Here is a 14974-nt window from a genome sequence, read left to right as displayed (position 1 = left end):
GACTGTTCCAAAGGCGAGGGGCCACTGCCAAGAAGGCCCAGTTTCTTGTTCTTTCTCTCCGGGCCTCCCTCGGTGTTAGGCCACTCAGCCACCCTTCTTGGCTAGAATGAGTGATTTGGTTGGATCTAGGTGGGAAGAGGCGTTCCACTAGAAATACAAGTCGATGATTTTGGTCCCCAGTGACACATACTTACACTTGATTATCTTTTATAGTACTTTCATTGCTGACCTTCCAAGTCTGTTTTCTTCTCATTTCTTGGTTACAATCTCCATTTGGATTGATGATTGAACCAAGATGTATAAAATCTCTAACTATTTCAACTTCTTCATTGTCGTGGCACAGTGGTTAAACTGCTGTACTGCAGCCAAAACTATGCTCATGACCTGGGGTTCAATCCCAGGTAGCTGTCTCAAGGTTGACTCAGCCTTCTATCCTTCCGAGGTTGGTAAAATGAGTACCCAGCTTGCTGGGGGGGGGGGGGCAATGTGTAGTTTTTATAATTAACTTGTAAACCGCCCAGAGAGTGCTTGAAGCACTATGGGGCAGTATATAAGCAGCACGCTTTGCTTTTTGCTTTTTGCTTTTTGTAGTTCTGTTGTCATGATTTTTGTCTTTTTAATGTTCAACTGCAGTCCTCCTTTGGCACTTTGTTGTTTTACTTTCATTAACAGTCATTTCAAGTCATTGCTGTTCTCTACCAGTAAGATTGTGTCATATCATAAATTACTGATGATTTCTACTGCCGATTTTCACTCCTCCTTCATCTGAATCCAGCCTGGCGTTCTGTATGATGTTTTGAATCGATAAGGGATTTATACCCCGCCTAGAGTGGCCTTTTAGGCCAGATGGGCGGCGTATAAATAAATAAATAAATAAATAAATAAATAAATAAATAAATAAATAAATAAATAAATAAATAAATAAACAAACAAACAAACAAACAAACAAACAAACAAACAAACAAACAAACAAATAAATAAATAAATAAATAAATAAATAAATAAATAAATAAATAAATAAATAAGGGGATAAAATGCACCCAGGTCTGACACCTTTGCCTATAGGATACTGTTCTATTACTCCGTATTCTGTTGTAATGGTAACTTCTTGTCCACAAGACAAGTTACACATATTAGAGGGAAAAATCCTAAGGGGGAAATCCTCCAGAACAATACAGTGACAACTGAGTGTCCTCAGCACCTGTAGAATGATGACTGACTGTTGACAAGACAAAAACAAAACAAAACGGACACTCAAAGGAGAGAAAGAATGAAAGGGAGTGGCTAAAAATGGTGGAAGTGATAGATCTATTTCATCTAGGAATAAACAGATTAGAGGGAACCACCTTTGGCTAGTCATCCCCAATTGACACAGAGACTGTTTTAAAATGACCCCATGACCTGAACTTATAGTTTCTCATACAAATAAGTTGAGAATTCGGTGTATTCTCTAGTGAAGCCACTATGTCTCACAGTTTAATATTGTACATGTTTGGTAGGCTGCTGACTGAATGCGGGGAGTGGGGGTGGGGAGTTTCTATAAAACTACTAGAGAAAAGGAATGTAATGGAGTATTTAACTGCAGCATTCCAAACTGCAACATCACCCCCCATTTCTGCTGCTCAGTGGTGACTACCACTGCTTATGTAGGCAAAATGCCACTGCATACAACTGGGCAGTAATCATGTTTAGCAGGCTTAGGAGAGTAAGGTTTGAAGTAGTATAAAAAAAATTAGATGGAAAAAATGTATGAGGGGACAGAAGAGTTGGAGGGCCTCAGAAATGAAATAGGCTCCAGCACTGACCATACTCTAGCTGTCTTGGCAATAAGGAATTAAATTCTTGAATTTCTTTTAGTTTATGGCACCTGGAGGGGAGCATCACTATTTGGTGACTGGATGCTAGTGAGTTCTCATTGAAGCAGAGGCATGTCCTTCTAGGGGGAGGAGAAGAGAGAAAAGACCTCCTCAGGCTTCCTGGACCTGAGTATGAGTTTGTTCAACTACTGTACTTCAGCATTCCACCATCTGATTGATTCTTCAGTCTGCTGCATGTGGCAACACACCCTAATGTTATTTCAGGCAACTGATTCCCAAATTCTCTTATCTGATAGTGTTTTTCCAGAGACTCAGGCAAAACTTGTTCTCCAACTCGAAATCTTTTACTCTGATGCTGGGGGATGAACTAGAGTGCCAGAAGATGAACAAGTTCTAATCTCTTCTTACCCAGCTCAGGTATCTTTTACCCAACCTCTTAGCTGACATTTTGCTATCTAAAATGTAATGACTGCAGGCTCGACCCAAATCCATTTAAATCAACATGAGTTTCTGCTATTTCTAATGAGCTTAGAAGGCTACGAGTACCCATGAATAAGAGTGTTTTTCAGGTCTTTACAGCTTTCTGAAAAAACAATTTCAACAGATAATGATATAAAAGTACTTTAGAAAAGATGGAAAGCACATTATTCTCTGACCTCAAGGCCACCAATGAGTTTCTAGGATACAACTAATGCAATGTAAAATGTGCTTTGTTGATGCAGATGAAAAGTGTTTACTGATTGTGTAACCGACTCATTGAGCAAGACTTGCTATCTTTCCTCAAAGCAGAGCAGTTGTTGTATGGATATTTGTTTTCACCGCCATATGATTTGAATCAGGTGGATGTCAGTAGTCAAAATACCATTTAATTCTTTTTAAAAACCTCAGATTTATGAATGTGGGATATTGAGTTTCTGTATCCATGATTCAAAATGCCAGGAAATTTTTGCTGTTGCTGCACTATATTGTGCCATTGTTACCAGCAAGAAAAAGAATGCCAAGCTTTACATAGCAACGGCAGCCTGAATATTGATAATACCAATGTCAGTACTGTAGTCAAAATGGTCTACAGAATACTCTCTTCTGCTCACTACCGTTCACAAAGTGACATCAAGCAAGAGGAAATCCAAGAAGAAATAAAGCATAATGATGCCTGCCAATTAATGCAGCCAACATAGGCCAGAGTCTGGAGACCCTAGCAATCACAGCATTCAAGCGCTGTAGCATCAACACCATTCTGGAACTCATGTGAAACAATAGTTGACATCCTCAAGGTCCACAAAGGGAAGGCCAAATATGTTCCTTTCTATGAATATCACATAACTGCAGAGCAGATATTGAAAAATGGCTGCTCTGCTCTGCATCTAATCTTATATATTGTACCAACAAACACCTCAGAAGCAAGCTGCATCACCAGATGTTAGTTGTTATATTGAAATATCACATATGTTAAGTAATAATATGGCTTTAAAATATAAAGCCTCAAACAGTATAACAATAAAATTACTGTTCAAGTTCTGTGACAGTTTATATTCCTACCCAAACCAGGAACATTTCATTTAAAGAATCCTTTAACAATCAAAGGCTATCATTAGGAATCGGCCTTTTGTGTTTTAAAGCAGTGGTCCCCAACCTTGGGCCTCCAGATGTTCTTGGACTGCAACTCCCAGAAGCCTTCACCCTCACCTCTGCTGGCCAGGATTTCTGGGAGCTGAAGTCCAAGAACATCTGGAGGCCCCAAGGTTGGAGACCACTGTTTTAAAGGAAACAAACACGGTTCCATGTTCTTTCTTTAATTGCTGAAAAAGAGACTCTTAAAAGACAAATTATTCATAATCACAAAATCGATTTTTTAAAACTTTTCTTCAAATTGCTTGTGAAATTTTTCATCCACTAGCATTGCAAGAGCTGCTATCAATCAGAATATCTGGGGAAGGGAAATTTCGAACCTGCAAAAAGACCTAGATTGGTTGGAACCCAATTAGAAGTGCTCTTTGTTTATAGTACTGTACTTCCTTGTGAGTGGAATTACTGTGTGTTGCTGAGCTCCTGCTGGATTGTGTTGCCTGCCTGCAGCTTGCTGGACTCAATGAAGAAAAAAGAAGGCATCAAGTAGTTGGGTGGCAGGAGAGAAATGCCCCCATATTCTAGTAGTTTTGCTTGGCAGGATTTTGATTTAATTTTTGGCCCTTATTTGCTTGCTTGATTTTTAGACGAGGGGACTGCATTGATGTCGCATTTGCTCCTGTGTATATGTATGGGGATACTTTCTTTGGCTGCTTGGTTTATTTGTTCAATTTACTGTGTTTATTTTGTTAAAGGTATGTATTAATATTATTTGCCAATTATCAATCTTCGTATCCATTTAACAACATCAGCATAACACACACACAAGATTTATTTATTTATTTATTTATTTATTTATTTATTTATTTATTTATACCTCGCCTATTGGTCATTGTTCTTTGGTAAATCAAAAAGCGGATTTAGAAACACATTGACGAGTAGCCAAAATGCATCACAAGGTTTCTTCCACTGTTGAAACTCCTCATCTTAGAAACATTAGCTCACGAGAACTAGAACATTATATTCATTTTGTTGCCTTTCCGCACTGCCCTGATATGTAACACGAGGTCAAATATTCGCCGCCTCCCCCTTAAAAGGTCCTGGCCCTGGTAATAAAAATTAATGAAACAAGTATTTTCCCAGATCAGGATGGCGTGTAAACACTTCAGCGCCATAATGTCACACATAAAACAGGCACAAGAAGCATCCAAGAAATTAGGCTGGCTTCCGTACCATTCCCAACCGCCGGATCTACCCCTTCAGAGAGAAGAGCACAGCCAACCCACCGCCGTAGACGCCCATCCAGTCCCGTTCAGGGGCGGGGCTTACAGGAGAGGCGGGCATTGGCTGTTAAGCCCTACCTCCGCCGCGAGTATGCAAGGTCCTCTGGGAGTGGGATGGACGTAATGGCGCCTGCGCCAGGACCCGCCCATGGAAACGCGTCGGAGGCTGCCGAGCGGGCCTTGGCGACGCGTCCTGCGAAGCCCGATGCCTCTGCCGGGACCATGAAACTCACCAGAAAGATGGTTCTCTCCCGGGCGAAGGCCACAAACCTCAGCGGCGTGCGCAAGCTGAACTGCTGGTGAGGCTTGGGCCCGGTGCTCGCTTGGCGAGAAGATAGAGGGGCAGGTCCATGCATGAGTTACTTTGGGTCCTGCCGGCGAGAAGAGTTGCAGAGGCGGGCGGGGAAGGGGCCAGTAGGGGCCCGGGACGGATAGGAATGGCTGGCGGAGAGAATAAAGAAATGCTTCTTTTATCCCGCAAAACACAAAATAAGGATCCGAAAATGCCCGTTCCCCGGGTTCTCTTCATCCCATCCTTCCAGCTGCGAAATAGGGTTGCCACATTTTTGTGTCCTGTAGCAATAACATAGCTGGAAGGGTAGCAATCAGCAAGGATTTTTTTTTTTCGCAAGAGCAGCTTCGGTGATGGGGATTCAGATTAGAATTCTGTCCTTTGAGTGTAAAAACTCAGCCTATGGCTTGAAAACCAGAGTTGCACTTCCTAATGGTGATGGTAGAAATAAGTAATGAGATTAATTGTTAGGATATCAGCCTGAATAGTAAATCCAGATTTGCCAGAGTGTGAGGGAGCATTTGCATTCCCCAGTGATGCTGATGTGTTAATGTGAATTACTAAAATAACTCTAGTAGTTGCTGTATCATAATTCAGAGTCCTGATTTGGTCTTCTACAGAATTAAATATTTACCTACTTTGTTCTTCAGTCATTCATTTTCTTGTAGAAGGTGCAGCCCATAGTCTTCTCTGTCTTTCCATGTGTGCTTCTCTTTCCTTAAAATCATCAGGTTTGTCATGCAGGAGTTCTTCTGATACCTGGCTCCTCCCTAGAAACCAGGTGGCGTCAGTGGTCCGCTTTGCCTATTTCCATTTGTGGCAGATTGCCCAGCTGCGTCCCTATCTTGATGTTGGGGCAGTCACCACTCCGGTCCATGCGCTTGTAATCTCGAGATTAGACTACTGTAACACGCTGTACATGGGGCTACCATTGAGATTGATGCAGAAGCTTTAAGTGGCGCAGAACGCGGTGGCCAGACTTCTCACTGGGGTGAGAAAGTATCAACATCTTTTCCCAACTCGGCTGCCTTGCATTGGCTGCCCGTTCGTTTCCGCATTGATTTCAAAGTGTTAATGATGACATATAAAGCCCTAAATGGTTTAGGACCTCGATATCTATTGGAATGACTTACCACTTGTTCTAGCCAGGAAGGGTGGCTGAGGGGCCTAACACCGAGGGAGGCCCAAAGAACAAGAAAACGGGCCTTCTTGGCAGTGGCCCCTCACCTTTGGAACAGTCTGCGCCCAGAGATCTGTCTGGCTCCCTCGCTGGGTGTTTTTAAGAGCAGACTTAAGACCTGGCTCTTTAGGGGGGCTTTCCCTCCTGTCATCACTTGAATTATTTTTTCCCCATCTTGAACTATATTACTATTGTTGTTTTTATTTTATTGTTTTTATTGTTAGCCGCCCAGAGTAGACCAGTCTAGATAGGTGGGGTATAAATTTAATAAATAAATAAATAGCCAGGAAGATGTTCTGTTATATTTGGAGCATCTGCCGGCTGTATCCCTTTCTGAATAAGAAAGACATGAACTCTGTGATGCTTGTTATGTTGGTTCGGTCTGGTAGAAACTGTACTCTGACTCATCTGGATGGCACCACACTGGGAAAGTCTGTTGTGGTGCATGTCCATGAAACATTTCATCTGAACTTTTTTAATGCTGAATACATGAGTGCCCTTGAGGATATCCCAGAAATTAGTACCAGATCAAAAACTAGCAGTCACATTAATGTTGTAACAGTGGTAACAGGGACCAAATCTCTGTTATTCTTTGTATATTACATTGCTTGCTGATTTGTTCATAGGCTGAAGGGCTGGTTTGCCAGTTTTAAAATATTCTATTAATCTAAGTTCCATAACCTTAGCTTTAGTTCAGCCTTTGAGCCAATACAGTTGCTTAACAAAAGCTTCCTAGGATAATCTGTTCTTTCCAAATACTAGGCTCCTGAACTATCTTTTTGTAAGATAACAACGTGCCAGAATAAAGGGGGACTACTCCTTTCTTTTCTTCCTTTCATTCATTCCAACATATAAGACAAACTTGTACATGTGGCTCCTAGGGAAAAGAGGTAGAAGGACAAATATATCAGCAGCACCAGTACATGTAAATACATCACAATAATGTCAACAAATGTGTGGCAGGGAGTTTGCAGTTTCAGTTACAATGTCTCTTCTCATATACATTGAGAATACACGCACGAGCCCACACATATATGGAGTTTGTTTGGTGCCGATTTGATAGGTGGCTTTCCTTTGATTAGCATGAATGTTGTTTCAGTGTCTTAATGCTATTTATACTGTTTTGTTTACACTTGTTAAATAGTATTTCTCTTTCAGGGGCAGCCACATCACAGATGTGAGTACTATTCATAATGTTTCTGTTAATGTAGTAAATAGAGGTAACAGATGAGGTATTTAACCTCTCTAAGAGCCAGTATCTCTCAAAAATTATGCCATGTCTTTAACAAGTTCAAAACTAAGCCAGGCTTTATAATGGAATGTGTGTATGCATAAAAAGCAGTTTTCTGCTGCCTCTTTATGTGATTAGATAAATAATACTACATTTTTCTTTCTGTGGTGGGGGTGATCATTTAATCTGTTGCAGCTGAAAATACAGCCAAGGAATCTTGTGGGTCTTAAAGATTCATGTTTTATTTGGCATAAACTTTCATATACTGTGGTCTGCTTCTTCAGGGACATACAGCAGAGAATCATTTCTACAATCATGAGAATTCTAGGGGTATGAAATGTAATAACCCTCATACAACTTACCTCTTCCCATAAATATAAACATCAAAGAGAAAAAAAAGTGGTTCAGGATAGATTATCTTCCCTTTCTTTTTGAAGCTGAGAGGGGGCAGAGCAGAGAAAAGCCAACTTTAAGGTGGAGTAAAAAGAAAACTTGGTCCTTTCTCTCTCCCCTCTTCCTAGAAATAAGTAACATGGCTGTGCAGCAGCTTTGAGTCAACCTCAGCTGCTTCTGTTATATTCAGGAGGTGCCAATAGGAAAAAAGAAAAAGACTTTTGAAGCTGCTGTGTCAGCCTGGCTTTAATAGGCAAGTGGGAATATCTGTTGACTGTGACAGCTGCAGTGGGTTCTCACCCATCACTGCCTGTACTGCTGCTAAGAAGGGGAGAATAGCCCAGTGGTAATGAATGTGCTTCATATACCAAAGCATCCAAGTTCAGTCCTTGAAATTTCTTATTAAAAGGATCTCTGATAGAAGTTGCTGATGGAGACCGTGCCTGAGGCCATGAAGACCAGCTGGCAGATGGCCTTTATATCCTACTTCACTCCACACATCTGTAAAGATTTTCTGTCACTTGATTGTCTTCTGGCTTTTGGCTTGAGACTAAAATCTGTTGCAATACAGTACTTCCATTATGAATGCTTAAATGCATCTAGCAGACTTACTGTATCAGTTAATGAACTACATAAGGTTCCTTTTTTCCTCAAGAGATGATAAAAGCTTGCTGAAATTTCTCCTGTTTCTGCTTCTCTTTTTTTTATGACTAGATTTCCATTTGCCAAGAGCTTACCAGCGTCGAGGTGATCACATTTAGGTATGTGCTGAAGTCTATGAAATTGCTGTGGTTGGTCTTAACAGACCAAGCCAAGGGAAATCAGTGTCCCCCTTTTTATTTTTGAAGGTCAAAAAAGAGCCCATCCTTGAAAGTTTTATTTGTAGGTTCAAGCTTATGTTTTCCAGGTTATTTATCCATTCTTATGTTTAGAATGCATAAACTCTTGACAGTTCTTTCCTACCTTTACCTTTCTTCTTTTTCCATGTTTTATTTGGCATAAACATTTCCTAGATTTGTATTCATACTAGCCACGAATTCTGCCCAACAAATATAACAATTATTAAGAAGCCAAACAATTTCTTACTCCTTTTTGATGTAAAAGACATTGTACTTCACATATATAATGTTATAAACATACACAAACATACAAGTGAAATAATTATAAGATACTGTACTCTAATTTTGGATTTTCATCATGATTTCCAAATTCCTGTCTACCAGTGCAAATAATATCTCTGACTTGGAGCCAATAAACGAGTGCCAGAACTTAACTGAGCTCTATCTCAGGAGAAACAGTATTTCAAGCCTCTGTCAACTGTTCCACCTGAAAAAACTTCCTCGATTGAAAATCCTCTGGCTGTCGGAGAATCCCTGCTGTGGTCCTGATCCTCATCGCTACCGAATGACAGTGCTGCGCAACCTCCCTAACCTCCAAAAGCTTGATAATCAGAGTGCGTATTGCAAGAACCTGTCTTGTCTGTGTCAGGATTTTTCAGGTGGGGGAGACACAGTTTCTGATCTAACTTCTTAAGCTTGATCTACGTATGCAAGAGATTAGGGCAGTCTGATTGTGAGATAGTAGAGTAGGTGGCATTACTTCAGTCAGCTGGCTTTTAATTTTTTTAATTTTTTTAAATGCTTTCACATTTCAAGAACTATTTTCAAATAAGAAGTACACAAGGGGAAAATATCCAAAGTATTTTTATCCTCTCTGTAACTGTGAAGCTTGCGACCCACCCACTTTCACACTGCATTTCGACATCTATCCAGCACAGAGGAGGACAGCTTATGTTGTTGGGCTGCAGCTCCCAAAATCCATCATGGCTAGCTGTAATGATTAATGCTGATGAGAGTTGTAGCTTAAAAACATTTGGAGAGTCACAATAGCTCACCTACCTTAGCAACTCATTTAAAATATGTATATAGTACAGGAAGAGTGGAATGGAGAGGCTCATGACATTTAGTAGCAAAAGGTTCCAGGTGGCGATATGTTACATAATTCTGTCTAACAAATTCAGAATCCATGAGCCATATATCCTCTACTTTAATTATACTAATGGAAGTTGTCCTTATGAGAACAGAATACACTGAAACACTGGATATACACAAATATCCAACTAACTTTTAAAGGTCATCACCAGTTTAGTCCAGTGGTTTCCAACCTTGGGTCCCCAGATGTTCTTGGCAAATTCCCAGAAGCCTTCACCGCGACCTGTACTGGCTAGGATTTCTGGGAGTTGTAGTCCCAAGTTTGGGAACCACTGGTGTAATGATTCTACTTAAGAGATAATTTGAATTGGCCACTAAATTGGTATTGAATTGGCATTTAACTAGTGGCATAATTTCTGACTACACATTCTTCCATCTTTAGTTTAATTCTCTGGCTGGTGTGCTACACTGAAAGTGAGAGCTCATGTACGACTGAATACATATCTGCTTAATAAAATAAAACCCATGCATATAGATCAGATGGAATTCTTTTGTATGGAAGAACATCTCGATACCCATTGTTTTCTTTCCTCATTTGAATCTCCCATTCTCAGATACTGAGCTTGACTGATAACAGTGCTCTGTGTCTTGCTTCTGTTCAATATTTGTAGTGGTGACAGAGGAAGAACTGTCCCGTGCATTAGTGGAAGGAGAGGAGATAGTAGCACCCCCGGACAAATCAGACATAGACGGTTGCTGCCAGAACTCCACCATTGAATCCAGTGTGACAGAGTCCACAGTGGAGAATGAAAATGACCTCATGAAGTTCAGCTTGGAAGAGACAAAGTGAGGAAAGCTGCATTGTTTATTTTGGGGATTCTTAAGTTGCTCATTCATACAGAATGTCTGGCGCAACTCAGTGGTCAGTGCTCCCCTGTGCAAGTCCCCACACCAAAAAACTCTGATAGAACTTTACAAAGAAACATCATAAGTTCAAGTATGTTAAACATTTGTGATGTCATCTCTTGTGTGGAACAGGAACAGCTAGGGCAAATGGGGTTTGTTCACAGAAGATCAGTTTCCTAAGTTTGTTACTTGTTCTTTCCCCCTCCACAGTAAAATCCGTGAACAGCTTGGTATGAAGCCTGTTGTTCCAAGAGATAAGTTTTCCTCCTTCTCACCCAGGGAGATGGAAGGGAACCGAAAGAAGCGGGTGAGTAAGAGCATGTTCCCCCTATGTCATTTTTGGATCATGTACAGTGGTGCCCCGCATGACAACGATAATCCGTACCGTTAAAATTGCTATTAAGCAAAATCATCATCATGCAGAAAAAAACCCATTGGAATGCATTGAAAACCAGTTAATGTGTTCCAATGGGGAAATACCTCATCGTCCAGTGAAGATCGCCCATAGAGAACCGCCGATCAGCTGTTTAAAATCACTGTCTTCTGAACAGCCATTTTGCGAAGGGAGGGGAGCCATTTTGCGGAGCCGGAAAAATAATCGTTTAGGTCCCTGCTTCGTAAACCGTTTGTTAGCTAAACAGTTTGCAAAGCAGGGACCTAATCAATGTAAAGCGGATTTCCCCCATAGGAACCATCGTTTTGCGATCGCAATAGCGATCACAAAAAAATTCATTATCAAGTGATTTTGTCATTTACCGGGGTAAGCGTCTAGCGGGGCACCACTGTATTGTGCCATGACACACATTACAGTGGTGCCTCGCTTTACGATTGCCCCGTTTAACGACGAAACCGCATTACAATGAACTTTTTGCGATTTTGCGATCGCAAAACGATGTTTCCTATGGGGGAATTTCGCTTTGCGATGATCGGTTTCACAATGGCCGCCGGGTAAACAAAATACGCCCCCCCCCCGCTGTTTTCTGGGACGGATTCCTCGCTGCACAGGCAGTGAAAATGGCTGCCCTATGGAGGATCTTTGCTGGACGGTGAGTTTACAGCCCTTTGGAACGCATTAAATGGGTTTTAATGCGTTTCAATGGGTTTTTTCTTTTCGCATTACAACGTTTTTGTTCTACAGCGATTTCGCTGGAACGAATTAACGTTGTAATGTATGACACCACTGTATAGTCCTCAAACAGCAATCAGTATTGGCCTGTTCTAGAAGTTGCTCCTGCATGCAAGTTAAGTTAAAGAGGCCTTATGTGCTTGTGTATTACTTTTTAACTACATGCCCTTGGGTAGAAGGGAGCTGTAATTTTACTCTCCCTGGGATAAATAGCCTTGATTGGATATCTGGATATTTACTTCAGGAAAGCTTCTTCTGACACAGTGTTCCCAAACTTTATATTAAAAGCCTCTTTCCTTAGGAAACATAAAAGATGTTGGGACGGAGTGAATTGGAAAGAGATTTTAAGATAAGGGGTATATTAGGTGTATATTAGATATATTAGATAAGAGAGCATGCGTGCTCAACAGGGAGAGTCTATAGGGATCTGAAAGGATACAAAGATATAAGTAAAAGTATGATGCCATGCTTCCCAAGAAGAAACAAGAGTCAGTGCACAAAAATACTACAGTTGTTTCATTGAATTGATTGGATGAAGAAAATAGGGAAAGTAAGTATAGTAAAGTAGAAGATTAGACTGGTAAAAAGCAGAGCCCTGACCTTTCTGTCTTATACTTCTTGGATCAACAGAACAACATCCTCAATGCCATCCTACTACTCCTAGAAGAGTTGGACTCAGATGGACTAGAAGTTGTTCATCAAACAGTTGGGCTCAAACTCCAAGCCTTGCAGAAGAAAGAACTCCACGAGGACCGGTAGCATTTCTCAAGCAGATGTGTTGTGGATCAGTGGAACTTGTATCATCAAAAGATACCTGCACCTTCATCATGCTGCTGGGCTTTGCGGAATATGCAGCTAAGCACAAGAAGAAACTATACAACCCTTGTGCTCTGTGCATGAGGACTCTATTCTGTGACAAGCATTCATCTGCAATTGCAACTGCTAACATGCACTCCACAAAGGCCCACAATAGAGTATAAGCAAACATGCACAGAACTACAGGAGATTGTTGTCCCTGGGAAAAATCGTTTCTGGCCCTACTTCGTGCTACTGTCTCCTAGCTGGAAGGATCATTCTTAAGCCTTGCTTCAGATGGGATGTGATTGGATTAAGGCTGCATCTTGTTAGCATGATCTCCTTCCCTTTTCTCTCATATTGGAGCAAGAGTAAAGTTCATGCTGCCTTCCTCCTACACTATGGAGACCTTGACCTGAATGTCAGAATTTTGTTTAAAAAAAAGCTCAGAGGTTTAAACAAAAATCACTGGACTTTTAAATTTAATGGTGAGCATCTAACCTACTTTCTTTCACACATAGGTTTTTGGACTTGATTAAAAATGTCATCTGCAGTCAAAACGTTGGGTTTGTTTGAATTTGTTTTATTTGAACAGTATTCTGTTTTGCAGTCTTGGTTTCCTCCCTGAATTTTTACAGTCAAGTGCCCTCTTTGTCCTTGCAGCAGCCTCAGAAACATGTACCGTTGTCTAACTGAATGCAGTGGGGTAAGTAAGTTGATATTTTATGGTTTAGAAGTAGTATTAAAGTTGCTATCCAATAACAGCAGAGAGATTTGATATCATTAGTCCCGTTATATGTTTTCTTTCAAGGCATTCTGGAAATTGATAGTGTTCAGCAACCCATAAGCAGTGTATTCTCTCTTGTAATAAATTTGACAGTTTAAAATTTATCCCTTTCTCCCTAACAGCTATGGTTGCAGACCTAGTGTTTTTGGGAAAAGGACCTCCCATGATATAAATCACTATTAAGACAGTGGAACCAGTTACCTCGAGAGGTGGTGAATGCTCCAACAGTGGAGGCATTCAAGAGAAACTTAGACAACCACCTGGCAGATATCCTTTGATTTATGTTCCTCCATCAAGCAAGGGATTGGACTTGATGGCTTTATAGGCTCTTCCAACTCCACTATTCTATGATTATTTGAGATTTTTCCTCTTCACGCCTCTGTATGGATGCAACCATCTGGGGTTTGTTTACTTGCATTAGGGTCGCATTTGTACTTCTGTTCTCTTTTTATTTATACAATTTGTATTTCATCTTTCTGTCAATGATAAAAAAAACCAAAGATTAATTGGCTGAAACCCTTTTGCTTACTGCATGAAAACTCATGGAGTCTCTTCCTAGCCAGCAAAAAAAGAGAGTCCCTGCTGCACCTCTTGTCTGAGCATGTATGAAGCCTGTGTGCATCTGCCTCCCTTAGAATTGTGTGGATTCTTTCTTTGCCAGCTAGGAAGGTATTGAGTGCTACTGATTTTCTTATACTAAAGAAACAGGATTTCAGTCAGTCAGTCAATCAATATCATGTGCCGTCAATTCTGACTTATGGTCACGTTTTTCAGAGTTCTTCAGGCAGAGAATACTCAGAAGTGGTTTACTATTCCCTTCTTCTGAGGGCACCTGGCACTGGTCAGCTTGCCCAAGGCCACACAGGCTGGCTGTACAGTGGAGAATCATATCTCCAACCTTTAGCTTCACAGCCAAATACCTAACTCATTGAGCTATCCAGCTAGCTGAAACACAACATAAAAACAAATAAATTAAAAATGCAATAATAAATAGTGAAAACCAGATTAAGGAGACCTCCTTCAACAAGAGATAAGCTTGTATGTCATAAGGCTGGGGAAAAGTTGTTGCTAGTTAGCCTGATTTGTTGGAGAGTTTTAAAGTGTGAAGCAGGCACACGGAAGGTCTTCTGTCATCTCCATCAGATATGGGGGACTTTCAGCAGAACTGAAAGATCAATTGCTGTCTTCCAAACAGCCTGGTATGGTCACATGGGGTTTTATAGGTTACGTCCAGCAGCTTGAACTGTGGTTGGCAAGAAGTAGCCAGTGAAGCTATCATAAGAAAACAGATCAGATGCTCTCTATAACTGGTCCAAGGGCCAGAATGTTTAGTAATGCTTCTGGTACTTTTTGTACCTTGGTATGTCATACTTAGATCGAATGCATGTGATGGAGTGAGCTCCCGTCGCTTGTCCCAGCTCCTGCCAACCTAGCAATTTGAAAGCATGCAAATGCAAGTACAGTGGTGTCTCATCTTACCAACGTCCCTACTTACGACCATTTCAAGTTATGACCAACTCCGGCCGCAAAATTTTGCTTCGACTTGTGGCTGGAGCTTCCACTCACAAACAGAAAAAGGCGGGAAATTCAAATTGCTAACTGTAGGTGGCGACGAGGCTGCTTCTTTGTAGCTCTTTCGCCCATGCAGTTAGAGTGTGCACGATCGG

General features: G+C 41.0%; 1 protein-coding gene across 1 annotated transcript; it reads left to right on the top strand.

Annotated features, from left to right (window-relative positions):
• The first annotated feature begins 4749 nt into the window (after positions 1–4749).
• Positions 4750–13080, top strand: CFAP410 (cilia and flagella associated protein 410). Its single transcript, XM_020787490.3, has 7 exons — positions 4750–4965; positions 7297–7315; positions 8477–8523; positions 8986–9215; positions 10365–10539; positions 10810–10906; positions 12356–13080. The coding sequence occupies exons 1-7, from the start codon at positions 4781–4783 to the stop codon at positions 12482–12484; spliced, it is 882 nt and encodes a 293-aa protein (XP_020643149.3). The 5' UTR covers positions 4750–4780; the 3' UTR covers positions 12485–13080.
• Positions 13081–14974: the final 1894 nt, after the last annotated feature.

The sequence above is a fragment of the Pogona vitticeps genome, chromosome 3 (assembly GCF_051106095.1).
Source record: "Pogona vitticeps strain Pit_001003342236 chromosome 3, PviZW2.1, whole genome shotgun sequence".
NCBI lineage: Eukaryota > Metazoa > Chordata > Lepidosauria > Squamata > Agamidae > Pogona > Pogona vitticeps.
Note: the sequence above shows the minus strand (reverse complement) of the source record. Positions and strands in the feature narration are given on the sequence as shown.

What these genes read in the sequence shown, in the direction of transcription:
- CFAP410 (XM_020787490.3), top strand. Translation starts at nt 4,781, where the DNA reads ATGGACGTAATGGCGCCTGCGCCAGGACCCGCCCATGGAAACGCGTCG. An exon ending in CCAAAAGCTTGATAATCAGA is followed by an intron (nt 9,216 to 10,364) that starts GTGCGTATTGCA and finishes CAATATTTGTAG; the next exon opens with TGGTGACAGAGGAAGAACTG. An exon ending in TTCAGCTTGGAAGAGACAAA is followed by an intron (nt 10,540 to 10,809) that starts GTGAGGAAAGCT and finishes CCCCCTCCACAG; the next exon opens with TAAAATCCGTGAACAGCTTG.